Source organism: Thunnus maccoyii, chromosome 4 (assembly GCF_910596095.1).
Source record: "Thunnus maccoyii chromosome 4, fThuMac1.1, whole genome shotgun sequence".
NCBI lineage: Eukaryota > Metazoa > Chordata > Actinopteri > Scombriformes > Scombridae > Thunnus > Thunnus maccoyii.
The window spans coordinates 33,828,773-33,848,525 of NC_056536.1; the positions used below are offsets into that span (position 1 = coordinate 33,828,773).

A 19,753-nucleotide genomic window follows, 5' to 3' on the forward strand; every position below is an offset into this window, starting at 1 on the left:
ATTTCTGCATCCTTTTAGATTATCTTAGTGCAGCGGAAGAAGCCTTCAGATCCTTTACTTAAGAAAAAGTACCAATACAGCAGTGTAAAAATAATCCATTGCAGATAAAAGTCCTGCATGAAAAATCCCACGAAAGTAAAAGTCCATAAGTATTATGAGCTTGATGTAGTTAAAGTATTGCAGTAAAAGTACATAAGTATTATGAGCTTGATGTAGTTAAAGTATTGCAGTAAAAGTACATAAGTATTATGAGCTTGATGTAATTAAAGTATTGCAGTAAAAGTACATAAGTATTATGAGCTTGATGTAGTTAAAGTATTGCAGTAAAAGTACATAAGTATTATGAGCTTGATGTAGTTAAAGTATTGCAGTAAAAGTACATAAGTATTATGAGCTTGATGTAGTTAAAGTATTGCAGTAAAAGTACATAAGTATTATGAGCTTGATGTAGTTAAAGTATTGCAGTAAAAGTAGTGGTTTGGTCCCTCTGACTGATATATTATTATATATGACATCATTAGATTATTAATAGTGAAGCATCAGTGTTAGAGCAGCATGTTACTGTTGTAGCTGCTGGAGGTGGAGCTAGTTTACACTACTTTATATACAGTTAGCTAGTTTAGTCCAGTGGTTCCCAACCTAGGGGTCGGGCCCCTCCAAAGGGTCAGCAGATAAATCTGAGGGGTGGTGAGATGATTAATGGGAGAGGAAAGAAGAAAAAACAAAGTTCTGATACACAAATCTGTTTTCAGTTTTTGGACTTTTTCTCTAATCTTTGATTTTTGCTGAAATATTGGATCATTTGAACATTTATTGAAATGAAAGCATGTGAGAAGTTTAGAGGGAAAAAATCACTATTTGGTCTCAGTCATGAATGTATTCAAAACATCTGTTTCATTTTGTAAGGTAACAGTGAGTTTTTCCAGGTTTGACTGTAGGCTGAACCATTTATTCCTGTCTTCCCAGTGCAGTAAGATGACTTTTTTTGCGAAACTTAATGAAATGAAGAGAAAGTGGGTTGATGTTAATAACAGAGAGATCACCAAGCAAGCATAAGGCAGTATAAATGATGCTTTTAATGTAAACATGTTACATTTTCACTTGATTTCTGCACAGACGTCGTGTCCCCAAAGAGGTGCCCCATGGAGGTGGTCAGGGAGAATACATGGATGACTATGGAGACGAAGACGAGGTAGAACTGTCTGCATATCTGTCTGTTTTAATCTTAGCTGGTGGGTCAGTCGTTACAACTTCAGGCTGTGCAGTTAAACAGTATTAAACTATTTTAAATTGTAGTGGAGATCTTAAAGCAGAGGCTCGTTCATCAACAGCAGCAGTGTTAGAGTGGGGAAACAGTCAGTAAGTTCACACTATTAACTCATTCATTATTTACCAGACTGGATTTCCTTATGATAAACTGTATATTTTATATTTTACACTACTACATATTTTAGTATGTAGTAGATTTTGAACATTGTTAAAACATGTTAAGACCAGGAAATATTCTAATAAATTGCTCTGTTTTTGTGGTCATTGTATTCATTTTGTTTGCATTTGTAGTTTTAAAGAAGTAGTTCAACTTTTTGGGAAATACGCTGATTCAGTTTCTTTCTTAGAATAAGATATCAAAGGTTTGATATCCACTTTCTTAATCTCAGAGAGAAAGAAAAGAAGAGTATTTCCTAAAATGTTGCTGTAACAAGTGAAGCTGAAGATGATCATCTCTCTCTAATCAGTTTGTTTCTGTTCCTGTAGGTGTGGCTGTTGTGGACAGACAAGACCAATGAGAAACAGGAGAAGAGCATCAGACAGCTGGCTCAGGAGGCGAGGCAGGGAAACGCTCACGATGAGAACGTCCTTACCTACTACAGGTAGACACACTGAGGGTAGATTTTGCTTCCATGTTTCAGGGATCATAGTTGGAGTAAATAATAGTCAAGGTTTTATTGAATTTAAAGGGCGGGTCAACAGTCAGGAGCCCAGATGAACAGTGAAAGCTGTTTTTCTTGCTGTAATCATTCCTCCTGTTCATACTGACCATTAGAAGATCCCTTCATAATGACCTTACAATGGAAGTGATGGAGGACAAAATCCACAGTCCTCCTTCTGTGCAAAAATGGATTTAAAAGTTTATCTGAAGCTAATATGAAGCTTCAGCGTCCAAATGAGTCAAATCAAGTAGATATCTTTCAACGTTACAGTCTTTTTAGTGCCAAAGTCCCTCTTTTTGTTACTATACTTCCACCTGCAGCTCAACAGGGAAACACTGTCCGAGGAAACACAAAGAGGGAATTTGATGCTAGAAAGACTGTAAATGTGTCAGATATCCACTTGATATGACTAACTCAGACTGCTGAAGCTTAATAGAAGCTTCACACAGACTTTGGCCTCCATCACTTCCATTGAAAGCACATTAGAAGGGGATCTTTTAATATCCAGTAGCAGTATTTCCATTAACCTAGTTTTATGTGCATTTTGATGTATTGCATTAAAAAAGCTTAATGGAAATGCCAAAATTCAGGAAAAAAAACCTCCTCAATTTCGCTAAAAAGGTTTTATGCTCACTTGAAGTGGATTTTGGAGATGTCGAAGAAGAGTTTATGCGCAAAATGGATTATGGAAACACATTTGTCGAATAAATAACGATGTAACGAATGTTTAACTCACACGACTGATCGTCTGTTTCTGCTCTCGGCGTCTCCAGATAACATGAAGCATGGCCAATACTAGCTGACATGAAAGAACAATTACAACTTACCCAATTGAAACAATTTCCTGAAGGCTTCTCTCCATTTGTCTCTCGTCAAGGCAATATAACTATTTGTTTTGTTTCCGCTTGGCAACCTCTACTTCTTCTACTGTTTACCGGCAGATTATTTAAGCCTATACCGCCATCCACTGATGAAACTATGTGTTGCGTAGCCTAGTGTATTCGCTTCAAACCAGTTGATGGAAACGCACCTAATTTGCATTTTCCTTTTTGTGACATTTCAAAAGTTTGCTTAAAATTATCTTGCAAATCTAATGGAAACACGGTTATTATGAACAGGAGGAATGATTACAGCGAACACATATTTCACTGTTTATAATGGTGTCTCTAATGGTGTGTTTAGACAGAAGGTGAAGCAAATTTTTCACGTGATGCGATTACATACAAAGTCAATGCAAAACCTTGAGTAGATGCAAAATTTTCTGCGGGCAACGCGATTAGAGGCGAGAAGGCATCCGTGTGAGTTGAAAATGTTCCAACTTCAGTGAAAAAAAATTCATACGTATCACAGGACTTTATGCATGTTCTTCATAAATGTACAGAGGAGAGGGGGGAAAGGAGAGAGACTGGAGGGAAAGAACAGAAAAAACCAGAGTCTCTGGTGAGTTCTGAGTTCAGTCAGAGGCTGAACTGAACATAAACACACAGAAACTCTCCTGAACACAGAAGGTGCATGCCATTGCTAGCTGGCTTACAGCTAATGTTCAGTAATGTATTTTGGCTGTCTGGAATGAATAAACATAGATGATCCAACAATGAAACTCCCACAAGTAACTTGAGGCAAAAATTTGCTTTGTGTTCTGTCTGAACAGTCCATTAGAGAGTCTATAGATGAAATTGACATTTCTAAAACTAAAAGATTATTAAAAAAAAGAGGATGTCCACTGTTTGATATATATGTAACAGTTACAAACAGTCCTGTTTGTAGCAGTAAAGGAAACATCAGGGGGGTCTCCAAAACCACTCATGCTATAGGGACCATGAACATCCACTGCTGGTCAAATTTCATGTAAATGTGACCAACACCAGCAATATTCAGATTAAATCCAGTAAATCACTGATTCTCTGTCTGTCTTTGGATGTCCTCAGGTACCAGCTGAAGCTCTTTGCCCGGATGTGTTTGGACCGTCAATATCTGGCCATAGACGAGATATCCAAGCAGCTGGACGTGGAGCTCATCTTCCTCTGCATGATGGACGAGACGCTGCCCTTTGACCTCCGGGCGTCCTTCTGTCGCCTCATGCTGCATGCCCACGTGGACCGAGACCCTCAGGAGCTGGTGACTCCCGTCAAGTTTGCCCGCCTCTGGACCGAGATCCCCACCTCCATCACCATCAAAGAGTTAGTTGCTTTTAAGTATTCCTTGAGAATTGTTATTGGAGTTATGAGAAGCGACGATTCTTATCCCACCTGATCGGTTTTGTTGAGTTGATGAAGAATGAAGCCTGGATAGCTCAGTCGGTAGAGCATCAGACTTTTAATCTGAGGGTCCAGGGTTCAAGTCCCTGTTCAGGCAAAGTAATCCCATCTGTTATCCATGTTCACATTGTGAACACAAGAGTTCAACCAGCAACTGCTGCATCTTCATTCTGAAGTATCTTAAAGTGTCACTGACACCCACTAGATGCTTCAACTGACTCCAAGTCAGGACACCTGAGCTTAAAATAAAATTTGATGTACAAATGAACTTCAGAGATAAATGAAAATGTTCTTGCATGAGGTTCCGTGTGTTTAACTAAACAGGCACCTTCTTTGTTTCCTAGTAAACACCAGAGGACACCTTTAAGAGTCTTAAACTGAATCCAAATGTCTACTCTCATGCATGTGAACTGAGTCCTCATAGAGTTTAGTCATACCTACCATGATGTGTTTGAAGTAAAGATTATAAATTTCTTGCAAACCAGCAGCCAAAAGAAATATACTGTCAAGCCAGTACCTGGTGTATTATTATATGATTTGGGATCTGGATTCAGGATGAGTCCTCAGATTAGAGTCTTCATAGAGCCTGGATAGCTCAGTCGGTAGAGCATCAGACTTTTAATCTGAGGGTCCAGGGTTCAAGTCCCTGTTCAGGCGAAGTAATCCCATCTGTTATCAATGCTCACATCATAAACTCAAGAGATTAACCAGCAGCTGCCATGTCTTGAGTATCTTAAAGTGTCACTGACACCCACTAGATGCTTCAACTGACTCCCAGTCAAAAAAACTCAATTTGATGTGGAATACTTGTACAAATGAACTTCACAGAGAAAAGAGTTTTGGGAGAAAGAAAAATGAAGATGTTTTTGCATGAGTTTTGGTGACACTTAATTTAAACAGACACATTCTTTGTTTCCAAGTAAACTCCACAAGACATCTTTAAGAGTTTTAGACTGAATCCAAATGTCCACTCTCATGCAGACTTGTGGACAAAAGGCCTTAAGTCTTCACAGAATTCAGTCGTACCTACCGTGATGTGTCTGAAGTAAAGATTATAAATTTCTTGTAAACCAGCTACTTAAAGAAATATACTGTCAAGCCAGTACCTGGTGTGTTATTATATGATTTGGCATCTGGACTCAGCATGAGTATTTCCTCCAGAGGAAAGTTCACATGGAGCCCGGATAGCTCAGTCGGTAGAGCATCAGACTTTTAATCTGAGGGTCCAGGGTTCAAGTCCCTGTTCGGGCGAAGGAGTCCAACCTGTTAACTCAAGAGATCAACCAGCTGCTGTCATGTCTGGAGTGTCTTAAAGTGTCACTGACACCTGCTGAATGCTCCACCTGACATTTGATGTGGAATACTCGTATAAACAAACTTCACTGAGAAAAGTGAAAGAGTTTTGGTAAATGAAAATCTTCTTGCATGAAGTTCAGTGTGTTTTGGTTACACTTAATTTAAAGAGAAACTATCTTTGTTTCCCAGTAAACTCCACAGGACACCTTTAGGAGTCTTAGACTGAATCCAAATGTCCACTCTATGCAGACTTGTGGACTGAGTCCTCATGGAGTTCAGTCACACCTACCATGACGTGTCTGAAGTAAAGATTATAAATTTCTTGCAAACCAGCTACCAAAAGAAATATACTGTCAAGCCAGTACTTGGTGTGTTAGTATATGATTTGAGTATTTCCTCCAGAGAAGCTTTGTCATGGAGCCTGAATAGCTCAGTCGGTACAGCATCAGACTTTTAATCTGAGGGTCCAGGGTTCAAGTCCCTGTTCAGGTGAAGGGATCCCATTTGTTAATTCAAGAGATCAAGCAGCAGCTGATCTCCCAGTCAAAAAGCCTCAATCTGTGGAATACTCGTACAAATGAACTTCACAGAGAAAAGTCAAAGAGTTTTGGGAGAAAGAAAATGTTCTTGCATGTGTTTCTGTTGTAAACAGAAACTATCTTTGTTTCCTAGTAAACTCCACAGGACACCTTTAGGAGTCTTAGACTGAATCCAAATGTCCACTCTCATGCAGACTTGTGAACTGAGTCCTCATAGAGTTCAGTCGTACCTACCATGATGTGTCTGAATTAAAGATTATAAATTTCTTGTAAACCAGCTACCAAAAGAAATATACTGTCAAGCCAGTACCTGGTGTGTCAGTATATGATTTGGGATCTGGACTCAGCATGAGTATGTCCTCCAGAGAAAGCTTCTCATGGAGCCCGGATAGCTCAGTCGGTAGAGCATCAGACTTTTAATCTGAGGGTCCAGGGTTCAAGTCCCTGTTCAGGCGGTAAACCTTCATCTTTCCAGTTTGATCTGGGTTTTGGGTATCTCCTGTCTCTCCTATTTGTAGAACTGATCTGATGTACAGAAACACCATGAAGTTTGAAGTAGAGTGTTTCCTTCAACCACAAGAAACAATTGACATTTACCAGACAGACCTTTGACAAATGTTTATATGGTCAAAGGTCATATTTTTAGCTTTTACTTTTTTGTTTGATTATTCTGGTGTGTGTGATCCTCAGTTATGACTCCAACATGGACGACAGCAGAGACAACAAGAAGAACCGTTTCTCCAACACCATGGCGTTCATGGAGGAATATCTCAACAACGTGCTGCATGACGAGCTGCCATTCCACAATGAGGAGAAGAACAAACTCACATATGAGGTCAGATATCGGCCTCTTCTCTCCTCCTTCTACAACTCTCTCCATCCATCAGTCTTTTCATCTGTAATCACTTCACTCACTTTGTCGTCTCCAGGTGGTGAGTTTGGCTCGACATTTGATCTACTTTGGTTTCTACAGTTTCTTTGAGCTGCTCAGACTCACCAGAACGCTGCTCGGCATCATCGACTGCAGACCAAACCCCGCACATGCAGGACTCTTATTCAACGATGACGGATCAGGTACTGTTTGTTCTGTTACTGTTAACCTGATGCAGAGGTTTTCAAGTCGTGAGGGAGCTGAAGGGAAGAAGGTGTGAGCAACAATTTGCCTCAAAAACTCTACTTTGAGTCATAACTCAAAGTCAAATCCGAACACACAGACATGATACATGTAATTTAACTATTGAGCCCTCTTAGAATTTCTAGTAAAATGCTTTGTTTTTGGTTATTTTTTTGTTGTCAACAAATCTCATGTTTGGATCCAAACTAACTATGAACTGATCCACTAATAAATATTACATGTGTATCAAAGCCTGATATATCTTATTCCTCCATTGTTGTCCAAAAACTATTAAAAACATGTCAGTGAGCCACACTGCTGCACTGGGTGACATGTTCCTTCATCATGAAGAGTTTGGCCCCGTTAGTTTGTTTAGAAACGGCTCCAAAGACGAATAACAGCATCATGTTTTCAGTCTCAGGAGAGTAGTTCTGTGTAAGGCAGACGCCACTGAGCATGTGCAGGAATGCGGTTCTGTTCTACAGCTTCACTAGCTTGGTCTGCTACATATCACAACCTCTGGACTTTGCATTGAAGTTCTTATATAATATATATATGATACATTTATAATGTGGCATAAAGTCAAGAGGTTGTGATATGTCACACAACAAGCTAGTGAAGCTGTAAACAAAGTATAGAATGCTTGTTAGCTTAGCATGCTAGCTGGTTTAATGTCCTGTTTGTTGTTTGGTTTAGTTGGTGGTTCAGGCAGTGTGCTGGTTACCATAACATGCTGTTAGCATGCTAGTTAGCTTAGCCCTGCTGGTTAGCTTAACAGGTTGGTAACAGTCAATGTTAGTATGATATGAACAGTGGCAAGCTAGTCTAGCAGCTCTGGTTTGGACCAGTAAATGTCACAAATTTCAAGCTTAGAAATATGGAGTATGAATGAGAAAATACAGTCAGAACTTAATTAGGAACAGCTGTTCAATCTAATGTAATCCAACACAACAGCTCTGCCATGAATTCTACTTTAATGAAGCTTATTCATTTTCAGTTTTTGTTGATATTGTCAGAAAGGTGATGATTCTACTTTATTATTGAGGTTGTAGTGGTTGGTGGTGTACTGGAGTGCACACCTCATTAACATACACGTGGGGGACAAAATATTAGGAACACTTTTCAATGCATATTACTGTATTAAGCATCACAGTGCAAGTAACAAAAATTACTTTTTTAAAATAATGATGACTTTGTTAAATTTCCCCAGCTCTCTGAATATACTGTAGGTCACATGATGTATGACCATGTTTCATAACAGTTACATGGCTCTTCTTTTGAAATAATTAATAAATAATACAGGACATGACTTTGTTGTTCTTACCTTGTCTGTCTGTCTAAAGGGAAAAATGTGAAGCGCTCCATACACGGGATGGGTCAGATGATGTCCACCATGGTGCTCAACAGGAAGCAGTCCTTATTTGGTGGTCCAGGAGCCCGAGGGGCGGGGTTGGGGGCGGGACTTGTACTTGAAGGACAGAGAGGCAGTAAGGACAGTATAGACAAGATGGACCTGACAGTGATGGACACCAAGCTGAAGATACTAGAGATATTACAGGTAACCAATATTAAACTGATGAGATTCTGGAGGAAGTGATGAACCAGTGAATGAGCTCCATATTGCCCCAGCATTAGCGAACAGAGGATTTACTTAACAGATTATTTTAATTTGAAAAAGTTTCTTACTGCAGCTGAAATTGAACTCAACTCTCATCCTCATCAGTTCATCCTGAACGTTCGTCTGGACTACCGCCTCTCCTTCCTGCTGTCCGTCTTTAAGAAGGAGTTTGTGGACGTTTATCCCATGGCTGACGCTGACGCCACCACTAACATGGAGCACGCAGGTAAAGAGACGACACATGCATTTTGGGTTTTTAGAGCTTTTAACTTAACATACAGACACAACAGACAGACAGAATGACACTTTCTCCAGTTGCTGATTAATTAAACTTTTAAGTGTGTTACTTCTGAGTCTCGAATAGTTTTTTTCTCCAGTTCTTACAGTCTCCAGTTTTTTCATTACAGTTTTTTATGATTGGTTATATGCACAGTTCATTACTAAGTCCACATGTTGAACTTTACCAACACAAAGCTGCACACAGCAGCTCATTTTACACAAAATAGCAAATCCTTCCTTCAGACACAACACAACAACTCACATGTCAACCAGACACACACTGAGATAAAAACACTAACAACAGGCAGCACGTGAGGATCTTTTTATGGCCGTCTGTGAAGTTACATCACTGTTTTACTGTGTAAATGTAGTTTTAATGGTTGATAGTGTATAAATGTGTATATAGTGTAAATACAGTCAGATGTGTAGCTCTCTATAGATCATAATAGACAGAACAGAATAACAGAAATGCAGCAGGAAAACTTTCAGTGGGCTTTATTTCTTTTATTACAGCACGTCTTGTTTTTTGGTTGAATCTAGATGTATTTCAGTGTGGTTATGACTGGATGTAAGTGTGTAAAATGTGCTGCAGATCCACAGAGTTTTGTTGCTTGTTTGTGTTTGAGTGAGAAAAGTATTGAGGACATTTGAAGGCTGTAGTCACTGAATGCTTTCTGTGTGAAAACAATGCAAAACTGTTTTATTTAAATTATTGTTGTTTCGTCAACTGTGTGAAGAGTTTTAACATGTGGACTCAGTGTTGAACAGTGCAGGTAACCAATCTTCACTGAAATACGTGTTTCCTGCTTTGGAACTGCTTATCTCCATCATTGTCTCACATCTTTTTATGGCACCTAAATAACATTTCTCCAAAAGAATTATTATCTGGCATTTTCAAAGTGCATTCCCGTGCTCTATCTTGACACACATCCTGCAGCGTCTGGTAAAGGTGTGTGTTATTACTTTTCCCAATGCTTCCAGACGTCCCAGTCACCATGGAAACAACAGGTAGAACCCAGATAAACTCTTAAATTTGTCAGTTTAGAGTAAAAATGTAATAAATCTAGAGGCTTTGTTTACACCACAAGTCTTTTTCCACCCATTTCTTTTATTTTTAACCCCTAAATCTAAATCTTTTTCCTGTGTTTAACTATGAAAGCAACCTGTGTACGTGTGTGAATAAACTCAAACCACATTACTGTTTGTCCCTCCTCAGCCACCATCAACCTGCAATATATTGGGGAGCAGGCGGAGGCCATGTTTGGAGTCGGGTATGTAATGCTGACACATGTACATGTTTTATTCAGATAAAAAGATACAAATTAGACTAGTGATTGATGCAACACAAAGAGTGTCATTTATTTATAAGATGTCCTTGTGGAGAATATGTAACAAAAACATCAAGAGAACCCAAACAAAAAATGGTGGAACATGAACGTACCATAAAATGCAAAAAAGAGATCTATTCAGTAAAAGCACATTTTATGGAAGTAGTAATATCTGGGAATTGAGAAGGTACGTTTGTCAAAGAGAGGAGAGGATTTGGAGAAATTGCTCCTTCAGAGGGAGACGTTCAGGATTTGTAGGCTTTAATGAGGGTTAAATGGTGAACTAGACCTGAAGTCATTTTTGTGGGTTTTTTTGGGTCATATTTGTTCTCACATGTAAAAGAAATTGTTCATAGATGGATGTTTTGTGTTTAATAATGAAATAATTGATTGGGACTATTCATAAATGTCAAATGGTGCCTGTGTGTGTGTGTGTGTGTGTGTGTGTGCAGTAAGGGGAACAGTATCCTGGAGGTGGATGACGAAGGCGGCCGTATGTTTCTGCGGGTGCTGGTCCACCTCACCATGCACGACTACCCTCCTCTTGTGTCTGGAGCCCTGCAGCTGCTCTTCAGACACTTCAGCCAGAGACAGGAAGTGCTGCACACCTTCAAACAGGTACACAAACACACACACATGAACACATTCACAATCTATACAATCAGACTTCTTTTTGCAAGCAGCGGAGTTTCTGGTGGAGTTTCTAATATAGTTTTGGGTTATTTTATTGACATTTTACTTATTTTACAGCATATTGAATACATGTTTGCAGCTGGTTTAGATGGTAACAGATGCTTTGTGGCTCTCTGTGACCACTCATTTTAAATAATAATAAACTTAATTTGTGTAGCACCGTTCATGCATGAAGTGCAGCTCAAGTTATTTCATGTTTTTAATTGCTTCTGAAAATGTATTTTTACCTTATTCCCTTATTCAATTTGGGTAAATTTGTCTGTGTGTGTTTGTTTGTGTCTTGTAAAGCACTTTGCAATCTGTAGTTTTGGTAAATGCTTTATAAGTGAACTTAAATATTATATTATTACACAATATAATAACTTGGCACGTAAAGATAAGAGGCTGGCGTGAGACGACCACCAACAATAAGAAACAATCTGATACATTTTCCCCTAAAGTCTCACTTTTCTAAACAAAGCACTTCACAATAACTGAGGAAGGGAAACAAAATGTCAAGAACACAGAAGGAGAGTAACAAAAAAAAAACAAGCCACTGTCAGCAGAACACTGATATTAAAATCTCCAAAATGTTTCTCTGTGCATCTGCAGGTCCAGCTGCTGATCTCGGCTCATGATGTGGAGAACTACAAGCTGATCAAGGCGGATCTGGATCGCCTCCGGACGCTGGTGGAGAAATCTGAGCTGTGGGTGGAGAAGAAGAGCACAGGAGGAGGAGACGGGAAGAAGGAGAAGAAAGAGAAAGGAGAGGTAAGGAGGAAGAACATTATTTACACACAATTTTGTGCGTTCGGCTGGTTGGTGTTTGTCCGTCTCGGCCAAGTATCTGGAGCATTTCCACTCAGGTTTTTTTATGTGCAAATTGAAAATGTGAATAAAAACAGGCGGATGGAAATGCACGCAAATAAAAAAGACAAAGGAGTTCAAGGAGCACGGTAAAACGAGAAGAGCAGTATCATCAGCATATAGCTTTAGTTTGACAAAGGAATTTCAATTTAAAGGGAGCTGAAGTTAATGCTCAATCTTCATAATTAATGATCATAGACTTCCATTCTTTTTTCATGACTCATGTTTTCATGGCTGTGTGACATTTCAAGCTGCTGTAAATAACAGTACAATTAACTGCATCACTAACTAGCTAACTGAAAGTCACCGCTTATTCCAGCACAACAAAAGTTTCTCTTGGCAGAAGGGTAACATGTATTAATATTCTGAATATTACTGAACTAACTACTAAACTAAAACAAAATAATGTATTACATATCTTGGTTTTTGAGCTTCCTGTACGTTGGTGTGGGGCTTGCTGGTGTCTGACCTGGCTAAGGTTTAACGACATGGTCCTGGGTTCAGATTTGGCTTGAGACTTTTGTTGCATGTCTCACTGTCCTTACTCTCTCTTTATTGTGTCTTTCTGCTGTGACATAAAGGTGCAATGCTCCAAAAATGTCTTTATGTTCAGCAGTGTGTTTTATTAATGTTTTTTCTAAATGCCATACACCTTATACACACTTGTACTGCATATCAAACTACTATTACAACAACCTAACAAGCAATAAGACTGAAATATTTTGTTTTTGTTCATGTTAGCTGTTTGCTGTTTGAAAGGCCAGTTTATTTTGTTTGTTTGTTTTCATGACAAACAAAGCAAACAAAGTTGTTTTTTCTGTAATTTGATTGACAGTCTGTACAGCTGCCTGTCTGCTCCTACCTTTCATGGACATTGCTAGTTAGCTTTGTAGAAAGATTACGTCTCCATTCTTAGTTCCACCTGCAAAGCTCTGATTGCTCAATTATTCCTCCAACCGGGGAAACAGGTGTCAAACACAATCCCAGACTAATTTGAATTGCTGAACGAATCGGAAATGTGGACGGCGATTCGGATGTCTGGAAGGAATCTAGTAAAACATAAGGAACGCAAAAGACCCAAAAATGAAGAAAGGGCTTTCTGTGTGGCGAAACCAAAGACTTATTGTAGGAATTAATCCTAACAAATTAACTTATTTAAACATTTCTGTCAGAAAGTGTTTAAAGAAATATCAAGAAGAGGTTGCTTTTCTTGCAGAAATAAAATACTTGTTTTCATATTAAAATGAATTTTCATTTGCATACCCTGTTTGTCACCACAGATGCATTCAATTTGCAGAAACCGCGTGCAGCCCAAAATTCAGCACTTTGTGGACTGTATTGGCATCTGTGTCGTACTTACTTTTCTTTATTTCTGAACATTTTTGCCTTTATTTGACAGTCTGAAAGTGCAGAAAGACAAGACATAGGGGTAGAGAGAGGAGGCCCTGCAACAGTGATCAAACCATGGACGTTGCGTTTATGTGGCATGCGTCTTAACCAGTGTGCGACTGTGGCACCTGTGAATTTGAATTTAAATGTTGAGGTCAGAAACACAGATGATGCCTTTAACATCAGAGTGGTTCTTAACAAAAGAATGACTAATCACGGTGAAGGCACCCTAAAAAGACAAGTTAACAGTTCGATCAAGTTCATCTTAAAACAACATTATTGTGTATTTAAAATACAATCAAACAGACTGCTAGTGTTGCAAATCTCCTCTTACAAGAGCACAAGAAAACAAGGATACAAGGAAACTACGTATGACACTTCACATAAATGAAGCTTTAGTTTCAGTTCAGCAGAACACCGAAGTCAAGCTTCCATAAACTGATTGGTATCACTTGTTTCAGTCATACGCAGCATCAGTGGTTTCTTCATCAGCTGACTAGCAACATCCAATCATATTCATGCAGCTGTACAGCATTTGTTGTCTCAGTGTTAAAGGACAGCTTCACAATATTTCCATTCTGTCCTAAAACATCAGTCAGGAGCCCAAAACAAACAGTGAAACCTGTTTTTCTCGCTGTAATCATTCCTCCTGTTCATTCTGACCATTAGAAGATCCCTTCATAATGACCTTACAATGGAAGTGATAGAGGACAAAATCCACAGTCCTCCTTCTGTGCAAAAATGGATTTAAAAGTTTATCTGAAGCTAATATGAAGCTTCAGCGTCCAAATGAGTCAAATCAAGTAGATATCTTTCAACGTTACAGTCTTTTTAGTGCCAAAGTCCCTCTTTTTGTTACTATACTTCCACCTGCAGCTCAACAGGGAAACACTGTCGGAGGAAACACAAAGAGGGAATTTGATGCTAAAAAGACTGTAAATGTGTCAGATATCCACTTGATATGACTAACTCAGACTGCTGAAGCTGAATAGAAGCTTCACATCAACTTTTAAATGACTGTGTGGACACACTGTGGATTTTATCCTCCATCACTTACATTGTAAGCACATTTGAAGGATCTTTTAATAGCCAGTATGCCCTCTTTCTCTGTTCATATGGACACCTTACTGCTGTTTTAAGACACACTGGAAACAATGTGAACCTGTCCTTTAAGCTTGATTTATTAGATACAACATTTATACTCTAATCTGTTGAATTAGTTTGATTTGTGACGTAAGTGTGTATAATGTAGTACTGTACCCAAAGAACTGCATATGCTGTCTTACCCTCTGCATCCTGCAGGGGGCATTAGAGGAAACAACACCTAAGAAGGACAAACTGGAGAAGAGCAACGAGAACTACCAGAAAGTCAAAGAGGTCAGAAAACTATTCTGTCTTCATTTTAAATGTTTTAGAAATGTTTTCTTCATCTTTGGTGTTGAACATTTCCCAGAGATCACCTGTCAATCAATCAGTGTGGGCGGGACTGTGATGTTTCTTTCCTTCATGAGTTCCTGTAGGTGGCGTTCTTGTCTTTGTCTCTTCAGCAATGTTGGCTTTCACTACTCCAGATAATTTTGTTTATTTATTACAAATGCAGAGGAAAATTAAAGGATACATTTTATACATATATTCAAAGACTTACCAGTGGCTTTCATCATTACTTATGTCCATACTGGCTGTGAGGTTCTTCCCTCCTAACATGACTGCACTCTAAAAAGATGGAGGACAAAATCTGAAGTCCTCGTGTATGAAAACACGTTCAAAAGTTCCACCAATCAAAACAATTATTGACCTTTTCTTTCACATGGTCGATTTTGACTTTCAAGTGTGCAGTTGTTGCCTCTAAATGTCTTGTGAATGAGTTCAGCTTTCAAACAATCTGTGTCTTTTAATCACAAGCTTTTAAAGCAGGTGTCACAAACTGTTCACTTTAGAATTAAATTGTCTCAGTCAGTTTTTATCTCGTCCGTCTTACTGCTAAAAGCCTCAGCTCTTGAAGCACGCCGTTGTTTGATGCTCCAAAGTAATCATCTTTTCATCCTCCCAGTCCTGTGACTAGAGCTGCAACTATTAGTCAATTCATCAATTGGTTGCCAACTATTAAATTAACTATTAACTATTTTAATAATCAATTCATAATTTCGAGTCATTTTTTAAGAAGAAATGTCCAATTTATCTGGTTCCAGCAACTTAAATGTGAATATTTTCTGGTTTCTTTAGTCCTCTATGACAGTAAACTGAACATCTTTGTGTTGTTGACAAAACAAGATATTTGAGGACATCATCTCAGGCTTTGGGAAACACTGATCGACATTTTTCACCATTTTCTGACATTTTATGGACCAAACAACTAATCGATTCACTGGAAAAATAATCGACTCTACTTGTGACTTGGCCAAAGGTGTTTCAACTTGCATCCTCATCGGTCATCTTGCCTGAAGTTAGAAAATGAAAGTGGATATCTTTCAAAGTTCCAGTCTTTTTAGTATTAAATCCCCTCTTTGTTGGATAGTAACACAAGTTAGCTGTTTCCATCCTGCTTCCAGTCTTTATGCTAAGCTAAGCTAACCACACCGCACTCTACTGAACACACAGACATGAGACTGATATCCATCTGAACTGCTTACTCGCAGAAAGACAGAATAAAAGGCATATTTATCAAAATGTTGAACTATACCGTGAAGATTTTCTTAAACATACATATCACGCTGAAGTCATATTGGCTTTTTCTCATTTTAAACAATTTTTGGATGCTTTCAATCAGTGATTTATTTTTGACTTTATACAAAGTTTGAGTCAGTGGGTTAACTGGTTATTGATAAAATGTTCTCTTTTTGTTGTATCTAAATTGTATTTGTTTTTTATGTACTTCCTCTTCCACACTGTTAGTAATGTATGGAACTATAAGTGAACAGTATTAAGTGTATAAAGAAATTAAGAAAGATTTAAGAAATCCTTGATTTTATACAGTATTGCAACAGACTTAAACATTTTTGCTTTCACATAATTTGTATGTGTGTATTATCTATTATTACTGCCAAACATTTGATTTCATTTATAACAAGCATATTTTGTGAATTTAATGTGGTTTATGTTAATTTGCATTGTTAGTTTGTTAAAATCAAACCAACTCTTTCTCAACAGTATCCAAAAGTTGTTACCATAGCAATCATCGTTGCATAATCTGCAAATAAAACAAAATGTACTTTTTAATATTTATCTTTTACAAACAAAATAAACAGTAGTTGGCCTAACATTGAGCCATGGGGAACCCCTGAAATAACATTTCCATAACATTGCATGAAAGTTATTTATTTGAATGTACTGGTATCTATATTTGAGGTACCAACTCATTTCTCCATTCTTCCACACAGTTATCAATGTATGGAACTATGAGTAAAACGTATAAAATGTTAGAAGTTTGTGTTCCATCTTCAGAGTATTCAAAAACTCTTACCACAACAAAACAAGTTTGTATAATCTGAAAATAATATAAAGCTTATTATTTGGTGTCTAAGATAACAAATATAGTGTATGTACAAAATAAACAATAGTGGGCCTAACATCGAGCCTTGGGGAACCCCAAGTAACCTTCAGTAATTTTGAATTAAAGTTTTATTGAACATGCTGGTATTTATCTAACCTGTATCTACTTACTTATATAATTCCATACTTCCATACAATAAATAATGTAGTAATGTATGTATGGACCCTTAATACTTCACTGATTTAGTATAAAATTGCTGAACTCTCAATGGGCAGTTTTTTTAAAAGAGGATTAAAAATCGATGCAGCAGAACCAGAGATTTCGTCTTTTTTATTCCACACGTTCCTCTTGTCAAAACCTGGTGCCTACATTACCCACAATGCAACTGGGGATTGTGGTGTGTTATGCTAGTAGCAGCTAATGTAGCCTGGAGCTGCTAGCCTCCCGGAGAGAGGAGGAGCTACAGAGGTCTGCTGACTTCACTTCTTTCTAACTCCACACCCCCAGATTTTTTTACTTTTCAAACTTGTAGTCTTCAGCCCCAACCAATGCTGACTCAAGTGACATCATCAGTGACATCATCAGCTCCCTCTGGAGACACAAAAGGATTTATGCTACTTTTTACACAGAGAACACCTGGACACACATGCTGAGGTGGAAAATCAGTGGAGTTCCCCTTTACCCTTTAAATATTTTTGCATTGACATAAATTATATATGATGCTCAGCATAATGTACCATAATCACTTCCAAAGATTTAAATTTCAGTATGTTTTAATATAAATGTTCTTTGTGAATTGAGAAATAAAGTGGAGAGTAAACTGTACTTCTGCCACTCACAACCAGCAGATATTTCCTAACTTTAAACTCTGCTGTTAGTTTGACAAACGTCAATCAAAGACGAGTGGGAAGATTTTCCGTCACTCTGTGTCTTCTAACTGTGCAATACCTCCGTCTGTCCGTCCTGTCTGTGCTGCAGATCCTGGAGAGGCTGAATAAGATGTGCAGCAGTGGAGTTTGGAAGAAGCAGCAGAGGTTGTTGAAGAATATGGGAGCTCATAAAGTCATGCTGGACCTGCTGCAAGTGTCCTACGACCAGGTAAGACCTGGTTACCGCCTAAAGAAAAGTATTTTAACAGATTAATTGAGCTTTGGCTGATCTGGAACTTGACTGATGAAGGTCAGCTGGTACTTTACCTCTTTAGACTGTTATGTCTTCAGAATATACAGTATTTAAAATCAATTTGTTACTGATAAGTTAGATACGCTTACGTTTTGTTCTGTATGTCTCTGTGAAATCCTTTCATACAGACTGAATAAAGACTATGCACAGTAATTAAATTAACTTGAAGTTGACTGGAGGAAAGCAGCGTGCACAAGAAACTCTTCTGGCCCTGAATAAATGACTGTATCTGTTTCATAAAAGAGCAATCTACGTATTTGACACAATTACTTTGATCAGCATCTCTTCCTTCTGGCTGTTTAGAAAACGTAATTAATGCTGTCTGTCTTAAATCTTGAATTTGATCCAATTCTTTTAAATGTTTTACTAAGTAGAGTTGAGCAGCAACAGCTTGATGGTGGAGAAAGTTGTCACGTGACTGCAGTTCAGCAAACTCACAAGCTGTTTCCAATGTCAAAAATTTGCTCTGCAAAGTGTAGAACAGTAAAGAAAAATAAAATAAAACGTATCTTTTCTCTCTGCAGAACGATGTGAAGATGCAGGAGATCATCAGGTACACTCACCTGTTCCTGCAGAAGTTCTGTATGGGGAACCAGGAGAACCAGGCTCTGCTGCACAAGAACCTCAATCTCTTCCTGAACCCCGGGGTACGCCGCTTTTTAGACGATAACTTTATCAAAGATCGTTATGGTTCAAGTTATCATTTTAGTCAATTATCAAGCTCAGACTTATCAGTAACATCAGCAGACAAAGTAACAACAGTTAATATCACTGTTGGTCCAGCGCTGACAGACTTTGTCGAGTAATAGATTGAACATCAACATTTATGATTATCAATTGATAAATAAATAGATAAATTATTTATTAAGAAAAAAGTCAAACATTCTCTGTTTTCTGCTCTGTTTTATATCATAATAAACTCAATATCTTTTTGCATTTGAAGACATCACCACATCATTTTATAGACTACACACTTAATAGAGTAATCGAAAAAATGTAAATTATAAATTATAGCTCTACTTTGGTGCCACCTCAAGTGGGGCAAAAAAACAAAAAACAAACATTTACTGTTTACAACTTCCAAACACAACAAAGAGGGAATAAAACATTTCAAAACAGTAACATACATGATTAAATAAAATAAATAATGGCCTTAAAGAGACTAAAGGAGCTAAAACAGCCTGTTTCAGACAGAGGCTGAACTGAGGGGCTGCATAAAGGACCAGTAGAAGATAAAGAAGGAGTTTTTAACTGGAAATCATGTGAAGATATTCCAGTAGAGCCCCAGAATATAAATATAGAGCTGGAAATGTGCAGCATACGTCCCCTATAAAGTTGTAAATCTAGATATCAATGAAGGTGATTAGAAAGTGATTGCAAATCAAATAAATGCAGATTTATTCTTGTTTGTTCAATAAATATAAATTCAAAAAGGAAAAGTGGTGTAACATCCTATCAAATGTTCAAATACTAATAATCAACTAAAACGACTCTTCTTACTTATACAACCACAGCTGAAGTGTTATTGATGGTGATCAATGATATTTAGTCCAATCAGACAGAACACTGCAGCTCTGACATTTAACAACATTTTACACTCAAAACAAGTTAGATAAATAGTTTTTATTCTCAAGTTTATGAGTCAAAGTGAAGAATTTTTACTTTTATCTTTCACTTAAGTCCAAAATTTTACATCAGTTTGATAAATATGAGCCCAGAGCTTGTGATAGGAACTTATTTTTGACATTTCACTGCACATGAATGCAGATTATTGAGAACCTTCCTCCTCC

At 37.9% G+C, this 19,753-nt stretch overlaps 1 protein-coding gene and 5 non-coding genes across 6 annotated transcripts in view; all 6 read left to right on the forward strand.

Moving 5' to 3' along the window:
* Positions 1-19,753, forward strand: part of itpr3 (inositol 1,4,5-trisphosphate receptor, type 3) — an 82,267-nt gene that overhangs the window by 38,916 nt on the left and 23,598 nt on the right. Inside the window, exons 18-30 of the mRNA XM_042409625.1 lie at positions 1,117-1,192; positions 1,756-1,871; positions 3,860-4,111; positions 6,715-6,859; positions 6,954-7,098; positions 8,482-8,696; positions 8,862-8,982; positions 10,252-10,306; positions 10,816-10,981; positions 11,648-11,806; positions 14,594-14,668; positions 17,760-17,879; positions 18,488-18,610. Coding sequence (XP_042265559.1) covers positions 1,117-1,192; positions 1,756-1,871; positions 3,860-4,111; positions 6,715-6,859; positions 6,954-7,098; positions 8,482-8,696; positions 8,862-8,982; positions 10,252-10,306; positions 10,816-10,981; positions 11,648-11,806; positions 14,594-14,668; positions 17,760-17,879; positions 18,488-18,610 — 1,768 coding nt within the window. The remainder of the gene's footprint in view (positions 1-1,116; positions 1,193-1,755; positions 1,872-3,859; positions 4,112-6,714; positions 6,860-6,953; positions 7,099-8,481; positions 8,697-8,861; positions 8,983-10,251; positions 10,307-10,815; positions 10,982-11,647; positions 11,807-14,593; positions 14,669-17,759; positions 17,880-18,487; positions 18,611-19,753) is intronic.
* On the forward strand, positions 4,214-4,286 carry trnak-uuu. Its single transcript has one exon. It is a non-coding gene; the product is annotated as a tRNA-Lys (tRNA).
* trnak-uuu lies at positions 4,774-4,846 on the forward strand. Its single transcript has one exon. It is a non-coding gene; the product is annotated as a tRNA-Lys (tRNA).
* Positions 5,368-5,440, forward strand: trnak-uuu. The gene has a single exon. It is a non-coding gene; the product is annotated as a tRNA-Lys (tRNA).
* trnak-uuu lies at positions 5,905-5,977 on the forward strand. The gene has a single exon. It is a non-coding gene; the product is annotated as a tRNA-Lys (tRNA).
* trnak-uuu lies at positions 6,407-6,479 on the forward strand. The gene has a single exon. It is a non-coding gene; the product is annotated as a tRNA-Lys (tRNA).